The sequence below is a fragment of the Xiphophorus couchianus genome, chromosome 11 (assembly GCF_001444195.1).
Source record: "Xiphophorus couchianus chromosome 11, X_couchianus-1.0, whole genome shotgun sequence".
Lineage (NCBI taxonomy): Eukaryota > Metazoa > Chordata > Actinopteri > Cyprinodontiformes > Poeciliidae > Xiphophorus > Xiphophorus couchianus.
In genome coordinates this window covers 27659400-27678901 of record NC_040238.1, presented here as the reverse complement: position 1 = coordinate 27678901, position 19502 = coordinate 27659400, and the positions used below count along the sequence as shown (strand labels likewise).

Below are 19502 nucleotides of genomic sequence, written 5' to 3'. Positions count from 1 at the left end.
TGAAAAGTAAGAAAACAAAAAGCGGCAGAAAAACAGTGTTTAGTTGTGGATACCAGGCAGGCGTCGCAGTCAAACAGAAGACCAGACCAGATGTAGCTTCAATGGAGAGAAAACATAAAGTTAACAGGTGAAATGACAGCAAATAATGCAAATTGGAGAGCAGCAGTAGAATAAAGTGAGTAGAAAGTGGTCAGTTTGTCCTCAGCAGGGTGAGCCTATCGCAGCGTAGCTACATCGATGACCTTTCTCCTCTGAGCAACTTACTGTGAATAAAGACATGCGTGTTATATATGATCAATATTTACAGTAGAAGTCAGACGTTTGTATTTGCTCATCTTATTCATTTAGAGCTTTTTGTGGTGGATTTTGCTATTTTTTTCATGGTGGGATAATTATACTATCTTATTATGTTATCTTAGCTTTTGAAGTAGACAGGGTGTCTGCCTCACAGAGAAAACCACGGGTCCGGTTTCACAAGAGAGGAGTCTGTTAACTCAAAGACCTGCCTCCCATTCTTGTACCAGGCACCGCTGGAAACCTGCTGTCTGAGAGCAAAGTGTTCATTAAATTCTGATCTGAGTTTAACAATGAAGGAAAAGTTAAACCTGGACAGATCTTTTCACTCAGATCCCATCAGGGACCCTCTCTGCTGAAGTTGTACTGAAATCTTTAGACATCCTGACAATGGAGAACAACAAAGTTCAGAATAAATGCATTGATTAGATTTTCTGCATCACTCTTCAAGAAGATTCTTCCTTTCCCATTTGTGAATAAGCAAGTCAAGTCTGACAGGTGTCTGCGTAATAGAAAAAAAGAGAGTTAATCCCTTCACTCATTCATACCGACTTCATTCCACTGTCTGCTCTGATAGATACCTGTAAACAAATCACACACAAAAACCACTTGTATCATTTTTATCTTGTTAGTTATTATATGTGGTTTTATATTTTCATAAAGAGAAAAAAAAATCACATGTAATTGAATTCAATTGTAGCTGGAATATTTTCTGAAGATTTTACATAATGCCAAAGTTACATTTATTTTTAGTTCTTAGTTTTGACCTCTAATGACATCTTGACATGATGTAGAGTTTCCTTTGAATTGACCCAAAATCAGTGCACCATCTCTTAAACAGTTGGTCATGGAATGGTTTATACGGAGAGAGAAGCGTGCCAAATTACAGTAAATGTTTTCAATGCAGGTATTGACCTGAAAGTCGCAGCAAACTTGAAAGAAGTTGTCTTGGCTTGCAACAGAGTCAGGGTCTCCGTAGAAGCTGCCCTAATCCTGCCCTCTGAGTCTGATGGGTGAAGTTGATTAAATTAATCCACGATGCACTTCAGCACATGAACATAAAACCATTTAAATCATGAAATGTTATTTAATTTTTAAAATTAAATCTATACATTTAGTCGAGGTGCATAAAATTAATTCTACTAAATAAATTCATTCTATTTAATTAATTATTTCTGCATTTGTTTCCAGTTTTAATAAATTAATGACACAATTAAATAATGACTTCATAAGTTATTTATTGTGATTTGGCACTCTTTGCTCTCCATACAGTCAAAGACATAACGAGGTTTTGAAAAACTGAAACTAAGGAAATGTGACATTTTCGTGATGCTGACATTGAAGAAATAAACAAATGGAGGAAGAAAAATGTTTAAGGTGTATTAGAATGGGGTTTAAAGAACATGTATACGTCAAAGATAACAGCATTATTCCAGCGTTATTACTCCAACAAAATAAGTGATTGCAGTTTAATGTCGATAGTGAGACAATTCAGTGAAACTCTTCACATTCTAACAGTGGGTCGCCATTTAAGGACTGTTTTGCGTCTTACTGCTTAGATATCACACAGCCAACCTGGGTGCAGAGGACTTCCTGGCATTCCTGAATGACCTTTAGTCCCGCATCCATCCCAGAATTTTGCTCCATACGGAGCCCGAAAGTTTGGCGTGTTTGAGGTGTCACTTCTCTCACATCCCCAGCAATTATTGTAACTTTCTTCACAAGTGTGCGTGATGGAGGTTTTATTGTTCTGCAGAGAAGCGTGCCAGGCTGTGAGTGGGGGGTGGGAGGAGAGGTGGGGCCACTTCAGGCACGCGTCTCCTTTGACTCATTGTAATATTAATGGGTCCCCACCCCCCACCCACGCTCACCCAGGCGCCACACAAAGCAAAACATACATACACTGTAAAGAAGGTAGAAAACACAACTTATGTCAGAAATCTGATTGCACTCTAATAAACATGTTAAAAAAATTATTTATAATTGGGATCAGATTTCTTTGTGTCTTTTATTTATTTATTTACCACAGCTAACATTTCAAACTGCTCTTGTGAAACATTAACTTTTTGATTCTTATCAGCTGCCATCTTGGCGGCGCAGGTGGCGCGTCAGGTCAGTGTTTGCAGAACAGTTCAGGTGTGTTTACTCTACCGCATCCCTGCGACAGGTGCAGCCCACCGCAACTCCTCCTTAGCCAATGAGAGCGCAGCCTGCTGCTGCTGCTGCTGGTGGTCTGTAGGCTCCGGTACGTGCGCGCGCGCGCGTGTAAGTCAATAGCCAAGAGGATGGAGCCTCTCGAGCGCGAGCATGTGCCGTTTATTACCATACAGCTGTTCGCTCGCGCTCCAAACAAAGGCCCGCACCCTCCCTGTCGCGCCCCTTCACCAAGCCGAGGAGGCCCGAATAACTGCTAGAAGCTTTAATAAAGTCTGATCCTGGACCTGCCCAGCCTTTGTCACCGCACACGCGTCGGAGCAATTACAGAAGGGGGCAAAGAGAGAAGAGAATAAAGAAAAGGAAGGCCCCCTCTTTCTGTTGATTGGGGCCGACTGTATCCATGGTTTCCTTCTCTCATAATCCATAGCTTTCATATCTTAAGTTCAGAAAACTTCTTGATCTGTCAGTTTAGTGAAAGTTGTGGTTGTTTGATAAAACCAGGGAACTGAAAGCTGAGATCGTCCTGTAAGTCTGAGCAGGATTGTCAACATTCGATTGGTTGAAAGAGAAAATTAAGCTTGACTGCTTCATTCGAACATTTTTCCATTTTAAAGTCACTTTTTAAAAAAAAAAATTATTTTCTACTGACTCGCGACTGATTTGCTGTTGAAACGTCAGAACGGTGACAGATCACCTCCATCACTTTGATTTTGCGTGGCTAATTAACGTGATGAGAAAACAGTAGAGGGAGCGTATCTGCTCCGCGCCAGCTTCTTATGAATATTCCTCAGATTTCCACTCCAGATGTAATGTGGGTTGCCTAATTCCCCGAGCAGCCCCCAGTGTGTCAGGATGATCCCCTGAGGTCTGCGCGCGCTCCACCTCCTTGCCGCGACGCGCGGGACGCGCGGCTATAAAAGCCCTTTGCGTCTTTACGCACCAGAACCGAACCAAGAGAGCGCCAGCTTCCTCACGGGACCCAAGGGGAGATCACCAGAGGGGAACTGGAAGCACTGGAAGGATATCCCACTCCACGGGGATGAAACTTTAAGAGATCTGACGTTTTATAAACTGAACGCTTTCGAAGTCTACTGTTATTTTTGGGATATTATTGCGAACATCTATTTAGAACCCAAGGAACCGGACTTCACCGAATACAATGGCGCATTCACACCTGATATATCTCTTGGCTTTGACCTTGGTGCACGTGGTGAGTTGACTCATATTACCTTAACTTAAATAACCTCCTTACAATGTATTTTACCGTATACCTCACGATGATCACCGTCGCCCTGTCGCAGGTTTGGTCCTCCGGTGTCTTCGAGTTGAAGATCCACTCCTTCCACACGGCGCAGCGCATCTGCAGAAGACACAGAGACTGTCACATCTTCTTCAGGATTTGCCTAAAACACCCGGAGGATGTGATCTCAGCCGAGCCGCCCTGCACCTTTGGCACCGGCCACACGAACGTAATCCGGGCGGATCACACGTCGATCTCCAGCAGCGCTCCAATCCGAGTCCCCTTCCACTTTAAATGGCCGGTAAGTACAAAAATCACAAAAAAACATAATAATAATAATAATAATAATAATAATAATAATAATAATAATAATAATAATAATAAAATATTACTCGCCATTTCATTCATTCCAATTTTCTTTCACTCCAAATGAAATTATTGTTCATTCCAATTTTGTTCATTCCAATAAATAAAGATTTATTGCAACCTATATTGTTTATTGTTTATTGGCTATTGACAGTTTCATATCCGTTATTTTCTCCCTGTGTGAAATTGTTCATGAATCATTAAGCAATCACAAATACTCAAACATGAGATATAATTTAATTTAGCTTTATACCGATTTCTGAAGAATGTGTTTTACAACCCACGCCCTACTTGCACCACGTGATTGTAGTTGGCCACAGTTAAAGGTACTTGACCAAGCCAAAATAGCGCAACACTTTGTTGATTGTCATATTTCATGGACGCCTCAGCTTATTTTTATTTCAGTTGTCCGAGCAGATAGCCGGATTACTTTAATTAATCGATTGTCAGCTTGGTTTCGTAGTCAAAAGTTCTGCGATCAAATCTAAAGAAAAGGGGCGAAATGATATCATGGCTCATAGTTCAATAATAGCGTGCAAGCTCCAACACCATCATCTTTAAAATATGAATTATTAAACACTTTATTTGCTTTTCAGGGGACTTTTTCATTGATCATCGAAGCCTGGAACGCAGAATCTCCAACAGAGTACACAGGTAGACTTTTTTTCTTCCTCCCCCTTTTTTTTTTACTCCATGACTTTATTTATCACCAGAAAAAAACGAATCGCATCTCTTGTTCTCAGACAACCAAAATAACCTGGTGAGCCGCCTGGCGACCAGGAGGAGGCTGGCTATCGGCGAGGACTGGTCCCAGGACGTGCACTTCGGCGAGCAGAGCGAGCTGCGCTACTCCTACCACGTCTACTGCGACGAGTACTACTTCGGGGACGGCTGCGCGGACTACTGCAGGCCGAGGGACGACACGCTGGGCCACTACACCTGCGACGAGGAGGGCAACCGCATCTGCCTGGAGGGCTGGAAAGGAAACTACTGCTCTGAGCGTGAGTGGAGATTACTGATGAAGTTCCCAGGCAGAGGCGGCCAAAAATTAATCGGAGCCATAAGGGGCCCACATTTCAGTTCATATTATTATACAGTAATCAGTGATTGTCCTTTCCAATTAATATAATATTATAAATATTAATTATTCAAATTGATAATTAAAATAATAATTACAGTGAATTAATAATTCACTTTCTAGATGAATTGATTTGAATTCCTGAGGAAGTAAAACTTTTACTTTTGATGGTAAGCAACTTTTGAAGCACATTTAAAAGTTCTTAGCTCACCTAGTTGCTACTGTAAAACTATGTGCTTCACATGAGTGTAGTTGGCCACCGTTAATGGTGCTGTGTGATTAAGTGAAGTGCTCCTGTGGGCCCCTACTGGCCTGGGGATCCTGAGCAGCAGCTTTATTTGCTTATGTCTCATGCTGGCTCTGATCCCAGCATTGAGATGTTCACTTGTTTTTTAACTTCCATATGATTTAACCGTTTTGAATCTGACACAAAACGCAGTTAAAGTTCTAAAGTTATGCAAAATACCTAGAAGCTGTGCCCTGTTTTCAAACACAGACCAAACTGTCTGTCTCAAAATTGATTGAATATTGCAGGGGAAAAATTTTATATTTTTAGTTTTAATGCTTAAAGATAAACTCCAGAGTTTTCAGAGCCAATGGGTCTTTTGTGCTCGTACAGTCTGATGATGATGTTGGTGGTGATGATGATGATGATGGTGATTATGTCCCATCTGCCGTTTGTTCTCTTACAATAAGAGAAAGAGTTGTGGCCCCCTTTAGACACATTTTTCAAGGTGATTTGAGAGGCAGTGTGTTTGTGTGTGAGACAGTGACAGTTTGGCTGTGTGTGTGTGTGTGGGCGGGGGGGGGGGGGGGGGGTGCGGGCATGTGTGTGTGTGTGTGATGGAAAGGACATAAAAGAAAGCATCTTTCTTCGGCTGTGTGCCTGCCAGCTGCTTGGATTAATACTTAACCAACAGTGAAGTTTGAGACAAAGGTGGGTTCAGACTCGGCAGAGTGGGGCCGGGGGGAGGATCTGTATATGTGTGTGTGTGTGTGTGTTTGAGAAGGCGTGCCCATTGTAATCACACCTCCTCCCCTCCCTTTCTTTCTCCAGCCATCTGCTCGGCGGATTGCAGCGAGAAGCATGGCTACTGCGAGGCCCCAGGGGGCTGTACATGCCGCATGGGCTGGCAGGGCCCCTCCTGTAATGAATGCGTGCGTTACCCAGGCTGTCTCCATGGGACGTGCAGCCAGCCGTGGCAGTGTAACTGTCAGGAGGGCTGGGGGGGCCTTTTCTGCGACCAGGACCTCAACTACTGCACCAACCACAAGCCATGCGCCAACGGGGCCACCTGCACCAACACGGGTCAGGGCAGCTACACCTGTACGTGTCGGCCCGGCTTTGGAGGCACCAATTGTGAGCTGGAAACCAACGAGTGTGACAGCAACCCCTGCAAAAATGGAGGCAGCTGCAATGTAAGTGTCCACAACCATTGGCCCTACCTGTGTGCTTTGCAGGGATGCGGTGTCTCATTTGGCTTGCGGATCAAGGGGATTAAGATATCACATAGTGGTCCCCAACATTGTTGCTTGAGGTATAGATTACTTTTAGTTAATTCATAAAAGAAAATGGGCACCTCTTCAAAACGACAACGGTTATTCTTCTCCAGAGGCGCCACCTTAGGCTGTGGAGTCACAAAGGCTTATTGTCCAGGCGAACTCTGCTAATCTTCTACCGGACTGAACTCAAAGCAAGTGCAGAATATTAATATCTATAATCTGTCTCCAGGACCTGGAGAACGACTACTCCTGCACCTGTCCACAGGGGTTCTACGGAAAGAACTGTGAGATCATTGCCATGACCTGCGCAGACGGTCCCTGCTTTAATGGCGGAACCTGCGTGGAGACGATGACAGGAGGCTACACATGCCGCTGCCCTCCCAGCTACACCGGCTCCAACTGTGAGAAGAAGTTGGACCGCTGCAGCAACAGGCCTTGTCTGAACGGTGAGTTCCGCCGTTAGAGTCTTCTCTGGCGACATCTTGTGGCTGACGAGTGAACGAGCACGCTTCTTTTTATTAAGCATGATCATCTTGTTCATCCTTACTCCTGCATGCTGAGCTGAGTGTTTCACTCTTCTTCAGGTGGTGACTGTTTGGACCTCGGCCAGAGTATCTTGTGCCGCTGTCAGCCAGGTTTCACCGGTGCCAACTGCCAGGTCAACATCGACGACTGCACCTCAAATCCCTGCCAAAATGCTGGAACCTGCCAGGATGGTGTGAATGACTACACTTGCTCCTGTACCTTAGGGTACACTGGCAAGAACTGCAGCATCCGCTCTGATGCCTGCGGGGCTCGTCCGTGCCAAAACGGAGGCACTTGCTTCACCCACTTCACTGGGCCTGTATGCCAGTGTCCGAAGGGCTTCATGGGTCCAAGTTGCGAGTTCACACTTCAACCCAGTTTCAAGCCCGCTTTGCGCCAAGCCTCCCAGCCCTCCTCCACCACCACCGTCACCATCTCCTGCCTCCTGGCAGTCCTGGTGCTGGTTCTGGTCGCAGGCATCTTTTTCCTGAGGCGGAGAAGAAGGAGGATGGAGGGAAGGAAGCAGCTGAGCGACATTGCGGTCTACAATGACTTGGAGGCGGTCAACAACCTGGGAGGCAGCGAGAGAGATGCTTTCCTCAGCCCTAACAGCCTCTTCAAGATCAGCAACAGTACAGCTCGCCTCAGCCTCACGCTGTGTCCCGATGGCAGACCCGGGTACAGACACAACCCGGTGGAGAGCAGCCTGGCCAGAGCGGAGCGTCAGGACTTCATGTGGAGGGACGACGCCATGCTGGGCTCTGCACCCGGGCTGAGATGAAACCAGGACAAAAACACACACGTTGAAACAGGGGCAAAGAACATTTTAGCACTTGTTGCTTTTCTCTCTTTTTGAAGAGAGGAGCAGACACATAAACAGATAGAAATGTCAATATAAAAAGTTACGTTCTGACACATGAACTAATGATGATTTACAAGACTTTTGGAGACTTGTAAAGGATTGTGCTCTTTAGTGTTCAAGACCCAAAGAGACAAATAATGTAACCCGCCACTGATAGGACCTACAACACAAACCAAATGCAGGATGAAGCAATATATTTTCAACACATTCACTTTGTTTTCCTTTTTTAAAACACTTTTCTTTTGCTTTTCAATCTTCCTTTGATCATTTTTTCCTTATTGTGAGCACCATCATTTTTTCCCTCTTATTTTTTATATTATTTATTTATTTGAAAACTTGTGTTTATGGCTTCACTTTGATTGTCGCAGATGTAGAAATATATTTATATGATGCTGAGTGTAGACTGACGTTTGTTGCATCTGGATATGTGAAATATCCCAAAGATAAATGTGTGAGGCTAACTGGAGCCATTTCTTCAAAAGACTTACCGAATACAAATATTGGTCACGTTATGCTCATGTGCCATTTTAAGTTCATGCCAAAGTTTGTGTTCTGTTGCATATTTTCACTCATGTTATTTAAGTTCATGTTGTGTGTGATGTGGAATAAAAGATTTGATATAAAACAGTTCAATTTGTAGCTCCTTGGATTGCACCATGGGATTATAGTAAGCATAGTCTGCTTGGTAGGGGACAAAAGTAACATTTTGCACAGACAGAGTATTTAGAAAAGTGCATTTTAGGGCGTTAGTGTCCATTCTAATTAATAATTCATCCATCAGTCATTTCTCCATAGTCTTTTCATTGAAAAGGTTTATTTTCCAAACTAAATTTGTGACCAATTTTGAGGAAAAAAGTATTTGTTGTAGTTATTTGGGGGCCATATGCTCAGCTGGTGGAGCGCGAGCACCATTTACAGAGACGGAAGTCGGTTCCGGTTGCCCAGGTGACCATTCGCTGCATCATCGCCTTCTCCCCCCTCTCCCTATGTCTATGTACGATTTAATAAAGGCCATTAGAACCTGAAGCTCTTTTGAAAATACAATACTATTAATTTTTTTTATCTGAAAAAAAAAAAGAACAGGTGCTTGTCATTTCCTGTTTGCAGATCAAAATCTACCACAGGACGCATGTTTTGTTTCCAGAACGCTTAAATTATTACTCTCAGCGGGGCATTTCTTACCTCATCGACTTTTCTGAAATATATTTGCTCAAAGTCTGTCACAGTCACATTCAGGTTTTTAGTTCTTATTTATATTTTTGACATTTTTATCAGTATTTATCTTCGTAGTTTTTGTTAAAACAAAAAGAAAAGGCATAATAATAGTTTCGTTTCTCATGAATTCTACATGTAAACCATTTGTTATCTACCTGCTGCTAGGAAATGGATAGGGAGGGACGGAATGGCAGTGCGTACTAACTACTAGTAGAGTTAGTAGAGTTAGTAGCCCTAACTCTGCTACTAACTGGCAGAGTTAGGAGCCCCAAACCGAGACAAAATCAAATACCTAAACAATTATCCCACCCCCACATAAACATCCGGACAGCCCGCAGAGCCGCTGCTGTCGCCTCCCAGCGCCTCCCAGCGCTCCGCTCTCCAGCCAAGCAGAAAGGCGAGGAGCGAGTGAGAGCAAGCTCACAGCAGCGATGGCAACTGACGGCAGCGGGACACCGCCCGAAGAAAACGACGAGCCGGTTTCATCAGATCTGGAGCTCAGCGGACACATCCCGAAGAGGCACGCCCGGGTCACAGTGAAGTACAACAGGAAGGAGCTGCAGAGGCGGCTGGACTTGGAGAAGTGGATCGACGAGAGCCTGGACCAGCTGTACAGGGGCCAGGTGGGTCCCGCGGCTGCTTTGGCTCCACTGCATGCTGCTGCCTCTTTATCACTTCGCTATTTGATTAGAACTGGTGCAGAAATGCAATAAATCCAATATGCAGTCCCTTAAAATAAGTTTTAAGGAATTAAGTTGCTATAAAAGGGTTTAAGGCGCCTTGGGGAGTCCCCAAGGCTCTAGTGGTCTCTGAGGTGTTGAAAGGGCAGAGGGGATAAGGGGGGCTGCATCTCCTTACATGGCCAGACTCTGTGTATAAGGGCTGGGTCCCTCTCATAGATCTGTATCTGACATGGGGCTTTCTGTCCTTACATGGACATCATGGGACAACAAACTGAGGGTTTACTGAGGACAGGAAGGGAATCTGAGGAGAGGAGTGTCCCAGGAGGTAAACTGTGTGTACTAGATGCTGACAGGGGGATGGAGCACATCACTAGATGCAGAGAAAAGGGTGTTTTTGGATGCAACTCGATGGGTTTGTGTTGCAAAAGCAGATTTACTAGATTTTCAAGCAACAGAATTTAGATTAGTGATAAAGCAAAGAACAAAACAGGTTTTGCACCTGCATTCCTTAATCGTTGCAGCGTGAGCATTGATTTCCTGGTGTGCTAAAAGTGCAAAAGTAGTTTCTGTTTGCAAAAAGAGATTTGAGATTGTCGCTGATTGCAGAAATAAAAAATAATCTTGTCCACAAAGAACAGACTGGGTGTACCGTAGAACTGCAGTCCTGCTTGTGCCAAGATCCCAATCAAACGGAGAAGCTCAGTCCAGTGGTGTGGATGGATGGCTTCTCTGCTTGTACAATGGCTGCTTGTTTCAGCAGAACAGGCCTTTGTTACAGGATTATGCAAACTTCACTATTCCGCCTCCTGGGTCTACAGATGTTTGCAGTACAAGGACTTTAGCCGATTCTCAGAAAATGACAGCCGACTCAAGCAAGAGAGATGTGTTCAAAGGTAAAAGTTCCTGCTGCTCTGACAGAAAGATCTATACAACAAATGCATTGATTGGCCAAACTGTTTTGGATTTTGCGCTTCATCGGCGTCATCGCAAAGGATACACTGTAAAATCGAATCAGTTGTCTTTATTTAAAATATATGCAAACTTGTTGCCTCAAAATGTTTTTAGTTTTTCATCAAATCTATCTTCAGCTCCGTCTTACCGTCTTCACTCGTGAACACGTCACTTAGATACTTAAACTCACCTGATTGAGGCAGAGACTGTACGCCCCGAACCAAGAAGGGGACAAAAGTTAAAATAAATTTGTACAGTGCAATAGATGGGAGGGGAAACCCAGATGAAAGTCCTCATTCACATGAACATGAAAATATTGTCAAAGAATAGAAAATAGTTAATCATGAATTAATTTTCTTTAAGTAATTTAACTACCAGGTTTTGTTTAATGAATTAAATGCCTGAATGATGTCAGAACATATTACAATAATCACAACCTCACTTTGTTAACCTGGACATCACATTTGTCTTCCACCATGTGTGAAGGCCTTTGTTTCCTTCATGCACAAACATGACAACAGCACGGTCTTATTTTGCTACATTAGCAACATTTAGGCAAAATAGGTCTTATCTGAGAAAGGTCCAGAAACATAGAAGTGATTAAAAAGTTTCATTTGCAGTTTGAATGATTCAAAAGTTGGTTATGTTATATTTAATAGCATAAAAGCTTTTTGATGTGTGTTGCAGTTGGCAGGAAGAGCAACGAGTAGAATTTTATGTTTGCATTCTTTCCGTCTATGTTTCTTTCACTTTGACGTACATCTTTTCCTCCTTGTCCTGTTTGCAAACATTTGACGACGTCAGGAGGCCGACATGCCGGAGGAGGTGAACATTGACGACTTGATTGACCTTCGTACTGATGAGGAGCGAATCGTGAAGTTAAAGGTGACGTGACGTGTCACATATTTTAGTGATTTGCTGTGTTTGGTGGCTTTGTTTATTCAGAAACAGTTTGCATTATTTAACAGTTCCTCCAATAGTCACATTAGTAGATTTAACAACACATTACTGTAACATCATAGTGCCACAAATCTGAGGATAAATGTGTAATTTTTATTGTAAATCTTTGATGTTATTTGTTTTGTTTTGTTTTGTTTTTTAACAGGAACTCCTCCAAAGCTGCAGCAACAACACTGAGGTGAGATTCAATAAGAATCGTTACTAATTTTATACACTTTTCAGCACGTTTGGCACAGTGCATAGGTTTGAACTCACTAACTTGAATTGGAGCATTTAATTTCTGATCTTTCTCCTCAACAATTTCTTTCTGTATCTTGCCTCAGTTTTAACGCAGAAACAACTGACCTTTCCTGAGTCAAACATTGTTCTTGTACAGGCCTGGTTTAAACGTCAGTCACTGGAAAATGCCTCCAGATACACCGCGGCTTCTGCTGTTTGTACTGAGGGCAGGTTTATTATTGAGGCATGCCTAAAAACAAATAAAATGACTATAAATCTTTCTTTCCCATGTGATGATAAAATGTATTTATTTTTTTTTGTTCAGAAAATTTTTTAATTATATTATTCTTCTGAGAAGAAGTCCCTGTTTGGTCTCAAAATCAGTTTGGAAGTAGAGTGATATTCATCTGTGCATTCAGTTGAATTTACTTTTACTGCGCTTACAGTAAACGAGGAAAGAATTCTAAATATTTGTGGTGTTTATGTACCATCAAATAAAATGAACATGCAGGATACAGGACCATGTATTTATACGGTCATAAAACAGCTTGTTATATTTTCTTTTTCTACATTTTATGTAAATGTATAAATCTGCACACCGGCTGAGGGAGGATCCACAAGAAACTCAAAGTTTGAGTAATGTACAAGGCAGCCGAGTGTCGGATTTTATTAATAACTTGGCTGCTTGTCTCCTGTGTCCGTTGCCACAACACAACGCATGTTGTTTCTCAGCAGGCTGTAATCTTCCATTTTACCCTAACAGATTGAAGATCAAAGGAATAGTTTGACTGATTGTCTTATTTAACAGACAAATGCAGAAAAAAAGCAGCTATGTTGACAACGTCCCAAGTTGCCTTTTTGTTCATTAAATTCTGATAACCGTCGTATTCGGTCTCTGGACCTTCCTGTGTTCTTGAACGAATCAGTGTTGATTTACGTCAGTAAACGGAACCGATTTGTTTTCTTTTAACCTGCATACATAAATAGATGTAGCAAAGCTTAATCCTCACATGAGTTTTATAATCCCTGAGAATATTAGATGGAGTCACAATCGAGTGACTCCATCTTTGGAGTTTTACAAGGCAACAGCAAGGGAAGTGTCAGGATCTGTTCTGTATCTGTGTTTATTTTGAGTTTCTGTCTCTCTGAGTCTCTGTGTTGTCCTGTCGCCCCTTGATTGTTCCCAGGTGTTTCTTGTCTCCTTGATTACCCTCTGTGTATTTAACCCCACCTGTGTTCTTTGTTCCTCGTCGTGTTTGTCCAGTACCTGCGAGCTTCTGCATTCGCTCCTTTGTGCTGCCTGGACTTTGTATGTTTTTTGGATTTCTGGACTTCTTTCATTATTAAACCATCTTATTCATCGTACCCTGGGTCTGCTGCCTCTGCTTCACCACTCAAATCATGACAGGAAGTGGAGAAAAAAATGCTGTTGCCCATCGATATGGGGAGGTTTAAGAGGCTATCTATAGATCAACAGATAGAACAACAGTTGTTTCCTTTAGTGGTTCTTGGTGGAGCGCCACCAGAGGCGAGAGGGGGGAACACGTTTTTCTAAGGCTTTGATTTGTTTGACACAATGCAGCGTGAAAGCGAACCACACCAACAGAAAATGTCACAAATGTTGCAAATTTTGGTCCCTAATCGAACCGAGTGTACCAGGTTTGAGAACGCTGCTGGAGAATTGAGTGGGAGTGCAATTTGATGTTCCCACCTCCACTATCATGAGCGGTCGGTAATGACTGAAACAAGAAGGTCACAAACCAAGCAGCTGAAATGAGCAGCTGAACCGGACCCTCCCTTGGGGGAATGGTGATGAGTTTGTAGACTTTTGGGGACAGTCTCAGAGGAGAGGCTGGAGCAAACACAGCCGGCAGGCGGGGTTTGGACATCTGGTTAGGACGGGCCTGAATACCAGGACTTTCTATTTAAATTAAATGTTACAATTGTTTGGGGATTGACCCAGAGTTATGGTATTAGAAGTCTTGATCAAATCTGATTGGTTCAGAAGACAGAAAGTCTGACATTGGGTCACCCTAAGGTTCTAGAGAGTAAGATAAGCAGCAGACATCATTACCAAGCCATCTTCCTGCTTTTTCTGTCAGTGTGATTTATGACTGTTAAACAGTATAAACACAGGGACACAAAACACATTCATAGCTCCAGAATGACATAATGTTGAATGTTAACAGCGTCCTGCTGTGTATGGATATCAGATGTCCATGAAAGCATTTCATGGACATCTGATATGCTGATTTCAACATTCTCTCTATGAGCACTGTTGTTTCTTTTAAAAACATAATTTAAAAAAAAAAACAAAACATTATGAGTGTTATCTGAGTCTGCAGCATTCCTCATGTCATGTGTGATGCATATCCTGCAAGTTTCAAATGGACACAATTTGATTCAGGATTTGCCAAATTACAGGAAAGATACACAAAGATATCTTGTATTTACAAGATACTTGTAAATACACAAACATGTGTATTTACAAGGAACCCACATGTATCACGATGCCAAACATGTGGGGTTCCTTCAGTATTGTTCAGATTAAAGAAGAAATGTATGGCTTTATAGGAAATATATTCAATTATAAAGAGTAATACCAGATGGATTGTAATTTTAAACTAGTTGCTCCAAAATGAAAAAGAGAAAACCAGATCTCATTTTATTAAAGGAACGTACATTTTCATATGGTAGTTGTGAAGACAAGAACGTTAGGGAGAAATATGAATGTTATTAATATAATTCTATGACAGCTCTGGTGGTATGGTTAGGGTCACTTTTCTGCTGCAAATGTCTCAAATCTTATAGAAAACTTCCCCGCAGAATGATGCTGCCAACACCATGTTTTACCATGCAGATGATGTGTTTCTGCAACATAGGAGTTTCAGTGTGGGGCAAAGAAATTCTGTTTTGGTTTGTGCTGGTCCAGTTCCAGTTGTTCTTTTTTAGCTGATGGATTGAACAGATGTGAGATGTTTAGTTTTGGATGATATTTTAAAACTCAACCCTGTCCATTAATTTTTTTTCCTTCTACAAAAGTCTGAGGCAGATTATATTACACACCGATGAACATTTTATACAAGTTATGAAACATAGAAGGGCACTGGATTTTTTTAAGGTTAGTGGAGCAGAAGGTGATGAATAACATAAAATATTCTAGAATGGCAGCACATTGGACTGTTATGTTTGCTCTGATGTTTTCTTTTGGTAAAGTTTTGGTCATACACATATATTTTTTAGGTTGAAGCATTGCTTTTTTGGACAGTTCTTCCCTCTGGTTTTGGATGTTGTGATTTTTTTTTCTTTCACACTTTTGCTTCCGAACACCTGTTATGATGTGTAACCATGGCAGCAAGGTTTTGTTTTTACAACTGGGAGCAGCTGATTAGCATCCAGAAAGCTGAAATAATACCTGAACTACGACGGCAGAGCAGAAAGAGAAGGAGGAAGTTCAAACCAACTCTTCCATCGATGACACGGCCAGGATCATATCCCCAACTCAAACATCTTTCCGCACAGCTTTCTAAGCTGATACTTGGATGATATGAGTTACAACAACATTCAGAAGTATTTTCATAGTACAAATCCACATCACACTTCTCAGTTGTTTATGAAGACCACATACCCTTAACTTCTACTTTATGTTTGTTGTTTACATAAAATCTCAATAAAATACATCAATGGTGTTTAAATAATGTAAATACTGAAGACACTGTCTAAGGAGTGAAATTCGGTAACTGGTAAACGTCAATGTATACGTTGCAAAGCAAAACTTGAATGACGTGCCCGATTGCAAAATTTCAGCGGATCTGTGTGTGAGAACGGCTCTGGGTTCTGTGTTCTTCCTCAGACCTTCATCAAGGAGCTGGTGGCAAAGCTGGTGGGGGTCCACAAGCAGGAGGATCTGCAGAGCGAAGGCATCGAGCATCCCGTCATCTGCCACAGCCTCCACCGCCACGAGCCCTACCAGTTCAACAACCCGCAGCACCACTTCCATCAGACGCGAGGCCACAACCAGAGTCTCTGATAAGGACCGGATCAGCGCGTAGACAAACTGACACACAAGGTTGGCTGTGTTGGACTAAAAAATTCAGGGATCGATAGAGCAACAAATATACTGATGCATTTCAAATGTAAGGCTCTCCTGCTGAGAGTTAAAGGTAGTGACTCTTTTCACAAACGGCTCTCAGTTAAAGCATGAAGGAATGCAAAGAGAAACCTTCATTCTGCCAGAGTTAGGAGGCAAACAAAATCTAATCTACTACCAGTTAATGTTTTACCTGCTGCTAAGCCAGTCGATCTGGTGTCCTGAGTCCGGTAGAGATGCTCCAGCAGGTTCCTACTTTGGTTCACAACTTAGTCCATGATTTTAACTGTGATTTGCAGGGGATTTATGCCAGATGTGTTATCTGTTATCAAAAAGACGCTTATAGTTTCTGTTTCATCCTTTATTTTTGCAAAGGGTTTCTTCAAAAGATTTGTTTTAAATGGTAAAACTAGCTCCATTTTCATCACAGATGTGCTCAAAACTTTGTTATTCTGATCATTAAAAAAACCACACAATTTGGCAACCAAGGGATTTCCATTAAATAAGAAATGAAATTAAAAATCACACATGAATACGCATCGCCATTAAAAAAAACAGGCCGTCATCCTCCTCATCCTAACGCAGAAACGTTTCACCAAAAAACAATTTTTTCCGAAGCTGCCACTTTTCTATTAGGCAAATCTATTTTTGCAATTCCAATTTGCACAATTAATTGGTTAATGGAAACGCAGCTACTGATGATGTCACTCAGTGGCACAAAGAAGTCGGGTCTGAACTTGACCATTTTGAGCTAATTCCAGTCAGACTGTATTTTTTAATTCTGCTGCTAATGAGTTCATTTTGATCCATTGATCCATTTGAAGAACTTTACCATGTACGCATTTAGAAATCGGCTGGAGGTTTAAAAATGTGCAGATCCAGTTTTTAAGAACATGGCAGTGATATAATCTAGTTGTCTTCTTATTTTTAATGATCTGATTGTTTCATTCTCAGTGGCCTGATTGTAGAGCTGAAACAATTCATCAGAGTAATGGTGATAAATCGATTGTTGAAATAATCATCAATTTAGTTGTCTATTAATTGCTAACTGGACTACACAGACTCAAAAAAAAGGCCATTTGCTGAAAGAACAAAATACTCAGAACAGATATTAAGCCACAATTGTACAAAAAATATGTAAATTTTGCATTTAAGAGGCAAAAAAACCCCACTTTTGTCTGTATCCAAAACACTTCAAGTGGCATCCTTAGCTTCACTTGGTTCAAATCTAAAAAAAAAAAAATTAAAATAATTCTATTAAGCACATTTTATAGTCCAATTATGGACTAGTTAATATAAAAATACACTGTATTAATGCTAACCTGAGCAGGAAGGGCTGAGCTTTTCACATATACACATTAGAACAATTTTTAGATGCATCCCTTGCTACAAATGACCAACCGTTCACTAAAGGAATGCTGCGCTGTTGCATTTTAAGCAAGAAAATGTTTATTTTCTTATTCAGAAACGGAACTCAATTGTTTGCTCATATGAATCTGGTAATGTATTTCTAATAGTGTGTGAAAAATGCTTAAGTGGTTAAATGGAAAATCTGCAGAATGTTCCAATTTTTAAAACCTGATTAATCAATTAGTCATCAGAATAATTTATAAGAATTATTATAGAAAATAAACTTAAGTTGCATCCCTGCCTTATTGTTCTATGTGCTGTTTGTTACTGAATCATTACACAGTAAGTCACTTGTGGAAAAATATTGTTGAATGAGTGAAAATGGTAGGAAGTCTGGGATCATTCCTGACTGGTTTGGTCCTGCTGTAATTCTACAGACTTTAATGCCTCTTCCTCTCAGAAGTCGCCTTTTACTCACCAGTTTACTCTTACATTTCCACGCGGGTCAACTTTTACTCATCATATGCTTCAGTGTTTCTCAGCTACTGTCTCTGGTTCTGCACTGTTCCTTCCTTGGACCAGAAATACCCAACGAAAACTGTCGTTCTGGAGATTTTCTGACCCAGTTATCCAACCTTTACAGGTCAAACTCACCTAAATCCTAAGGACAAAATGTTCACCGTGCTGCCTAACATAATTCACCCATAATGATGAGATAATCAGTATTACAATGTTATACTTAATTGGTGTTTAAATATCACATTAAGCACATTCTAGATATCTGATTTGTGCATAATTATGATTTGAAACAGCCTTTAAAAGTTTGAATTTGATCAATGTGGATTTGAATATGAAAAATGAGCTATTTTACTTAAGAGTAGTTAAAAAGTGACCTTGAACTCCTAATAGGAACAGATTTCAGAGTAATGGGGTAAACAACTCCCCACCGCCATCCTTTATTTATTTTGATTAGATGGAAAGTTGTGATTTAAACTATTTTGCAGCTATCTAACTGATGTGAAAAACATTCCATATTCAGAGCTTTGGCAAAGTATTTCCTCCCCTACAGATTCTTCTGGGTTTTTTTTTCTTTGTTGTTGTTTTTTTCACTTTGACTTCTTTGATATTTCCGAACATCAAGAAAAATCTTAATATCAGACAAAGATAACCAGATTACAAAATGTAGCCACAAAATGCAGTTTACATTTTTATGGGACAAAACAAAATCTATCCAAAGAAATCTGGTATTAGAAGTAATCACCCTTAATCCTAACCATGTTTGTACAGCAGTGGTTTTTAACTCTCCCATTCTGGCCATTTTTGGCTGGTTAAGTTGTTATTGTTGGATCATGAACTGTAGGTCTAACAGCAGGTGAGTGCTGCACCACTTTCAATGTGGTTCTTTCATGTTCTCTTGGAAGAGTTGTTGATACGCTCTGGGAGTAATTTTGGATGTTCTATGGATTATTGCTCTAACTGTAGCCTTAGAGATGCCTTACTTATTGACATAAAAATTTGGGAAGCTTTCTGCAGATTCGGTCTTGGTTTGATATTAAAACTTGTTTTTGGTGATCTGAAATGTTTAAGTATGACAAAAACAAGAAATCCATTAGGAGGCATTTCACTGAACTGTATCTACATGATGTGATGCTGGGAATGAAGCCTTTGTGATCACTGAAACGTTGTAGCTTTTCAATGATGCATCTCTGCAGAGAACTGTTAAAAAGTCAACTTAATAAAATAATTTATGCCACTATTTGCTATTTGTTTTGCTTCATGTTTGCAAGGCCTCTGAAGAGCAGTCAAAGAAGGGAGCGCATGTTTCTGGAAGTGGTATTTCAGTTTAAGTAAAATGAGTTTTATTTGTATCACTACAGTAGATAGTGCATTTATATATTTTTATTTCACAATATCTCTCCAAGTGTTGACATAACAGCGTTCGCTGCCATGCAACAAATAAGATTAGAGACAACTCCACAATAATCCCTGTAGCTTTCACTCACCACAAA

General features: G+C 41.1%; 2 protein-coding genes across 2 annotated transcripts; both read left to right on the top strand.

Moving 5' to 3' along the window:
* The first annotated feature begins 891 nt into the window (after positions 1-891).
* On the top strand, positions 892-8652 carry dlb (deltaB). Its single transcript, XM_028031016.1, has 7 exons — positions 892-3661; positions 3753-3992; positions 4654-4711; positions 4801-5058; positions 6193-6554; positions 6868-7084; positions 7223-8652. The coding sequence occupies exons 1-7, from the start codon at positions 3611-3613 to the stop codon at positions 7942-7944; spliced, it is 1908 nt and encodes a 635-aa protein (XP_027886817.1). The 5' UTR covers positions 892-3610; the 3' UTR covers positions 7945-8652.
* Positions 8653-9561: 909 nt separating this feature from the next.
* ppp1r14aa (protein phosphatase 1, regulatory (inhibitor) subunit 14Aa) lies at positions 9562-19249 on the top strand. Its single transcript, XM_028032153.1, has 4 exons — positions 9562-9863; positions 11679-11759; positions 11980-12012; positions 15907-19249. Exons 1-4 carry the CDS (start codon positions 9672-9674, stop codon positions 16081-16083), a joined length of 483 nt encoding a protein of 160 aa, XP_027887954.1. The 5' UTR covers positions 9562-9671; the 3' UTR covers positions 16084-19249.
* Positions 19250-19502: the final 253 nt, after the last annotated feature.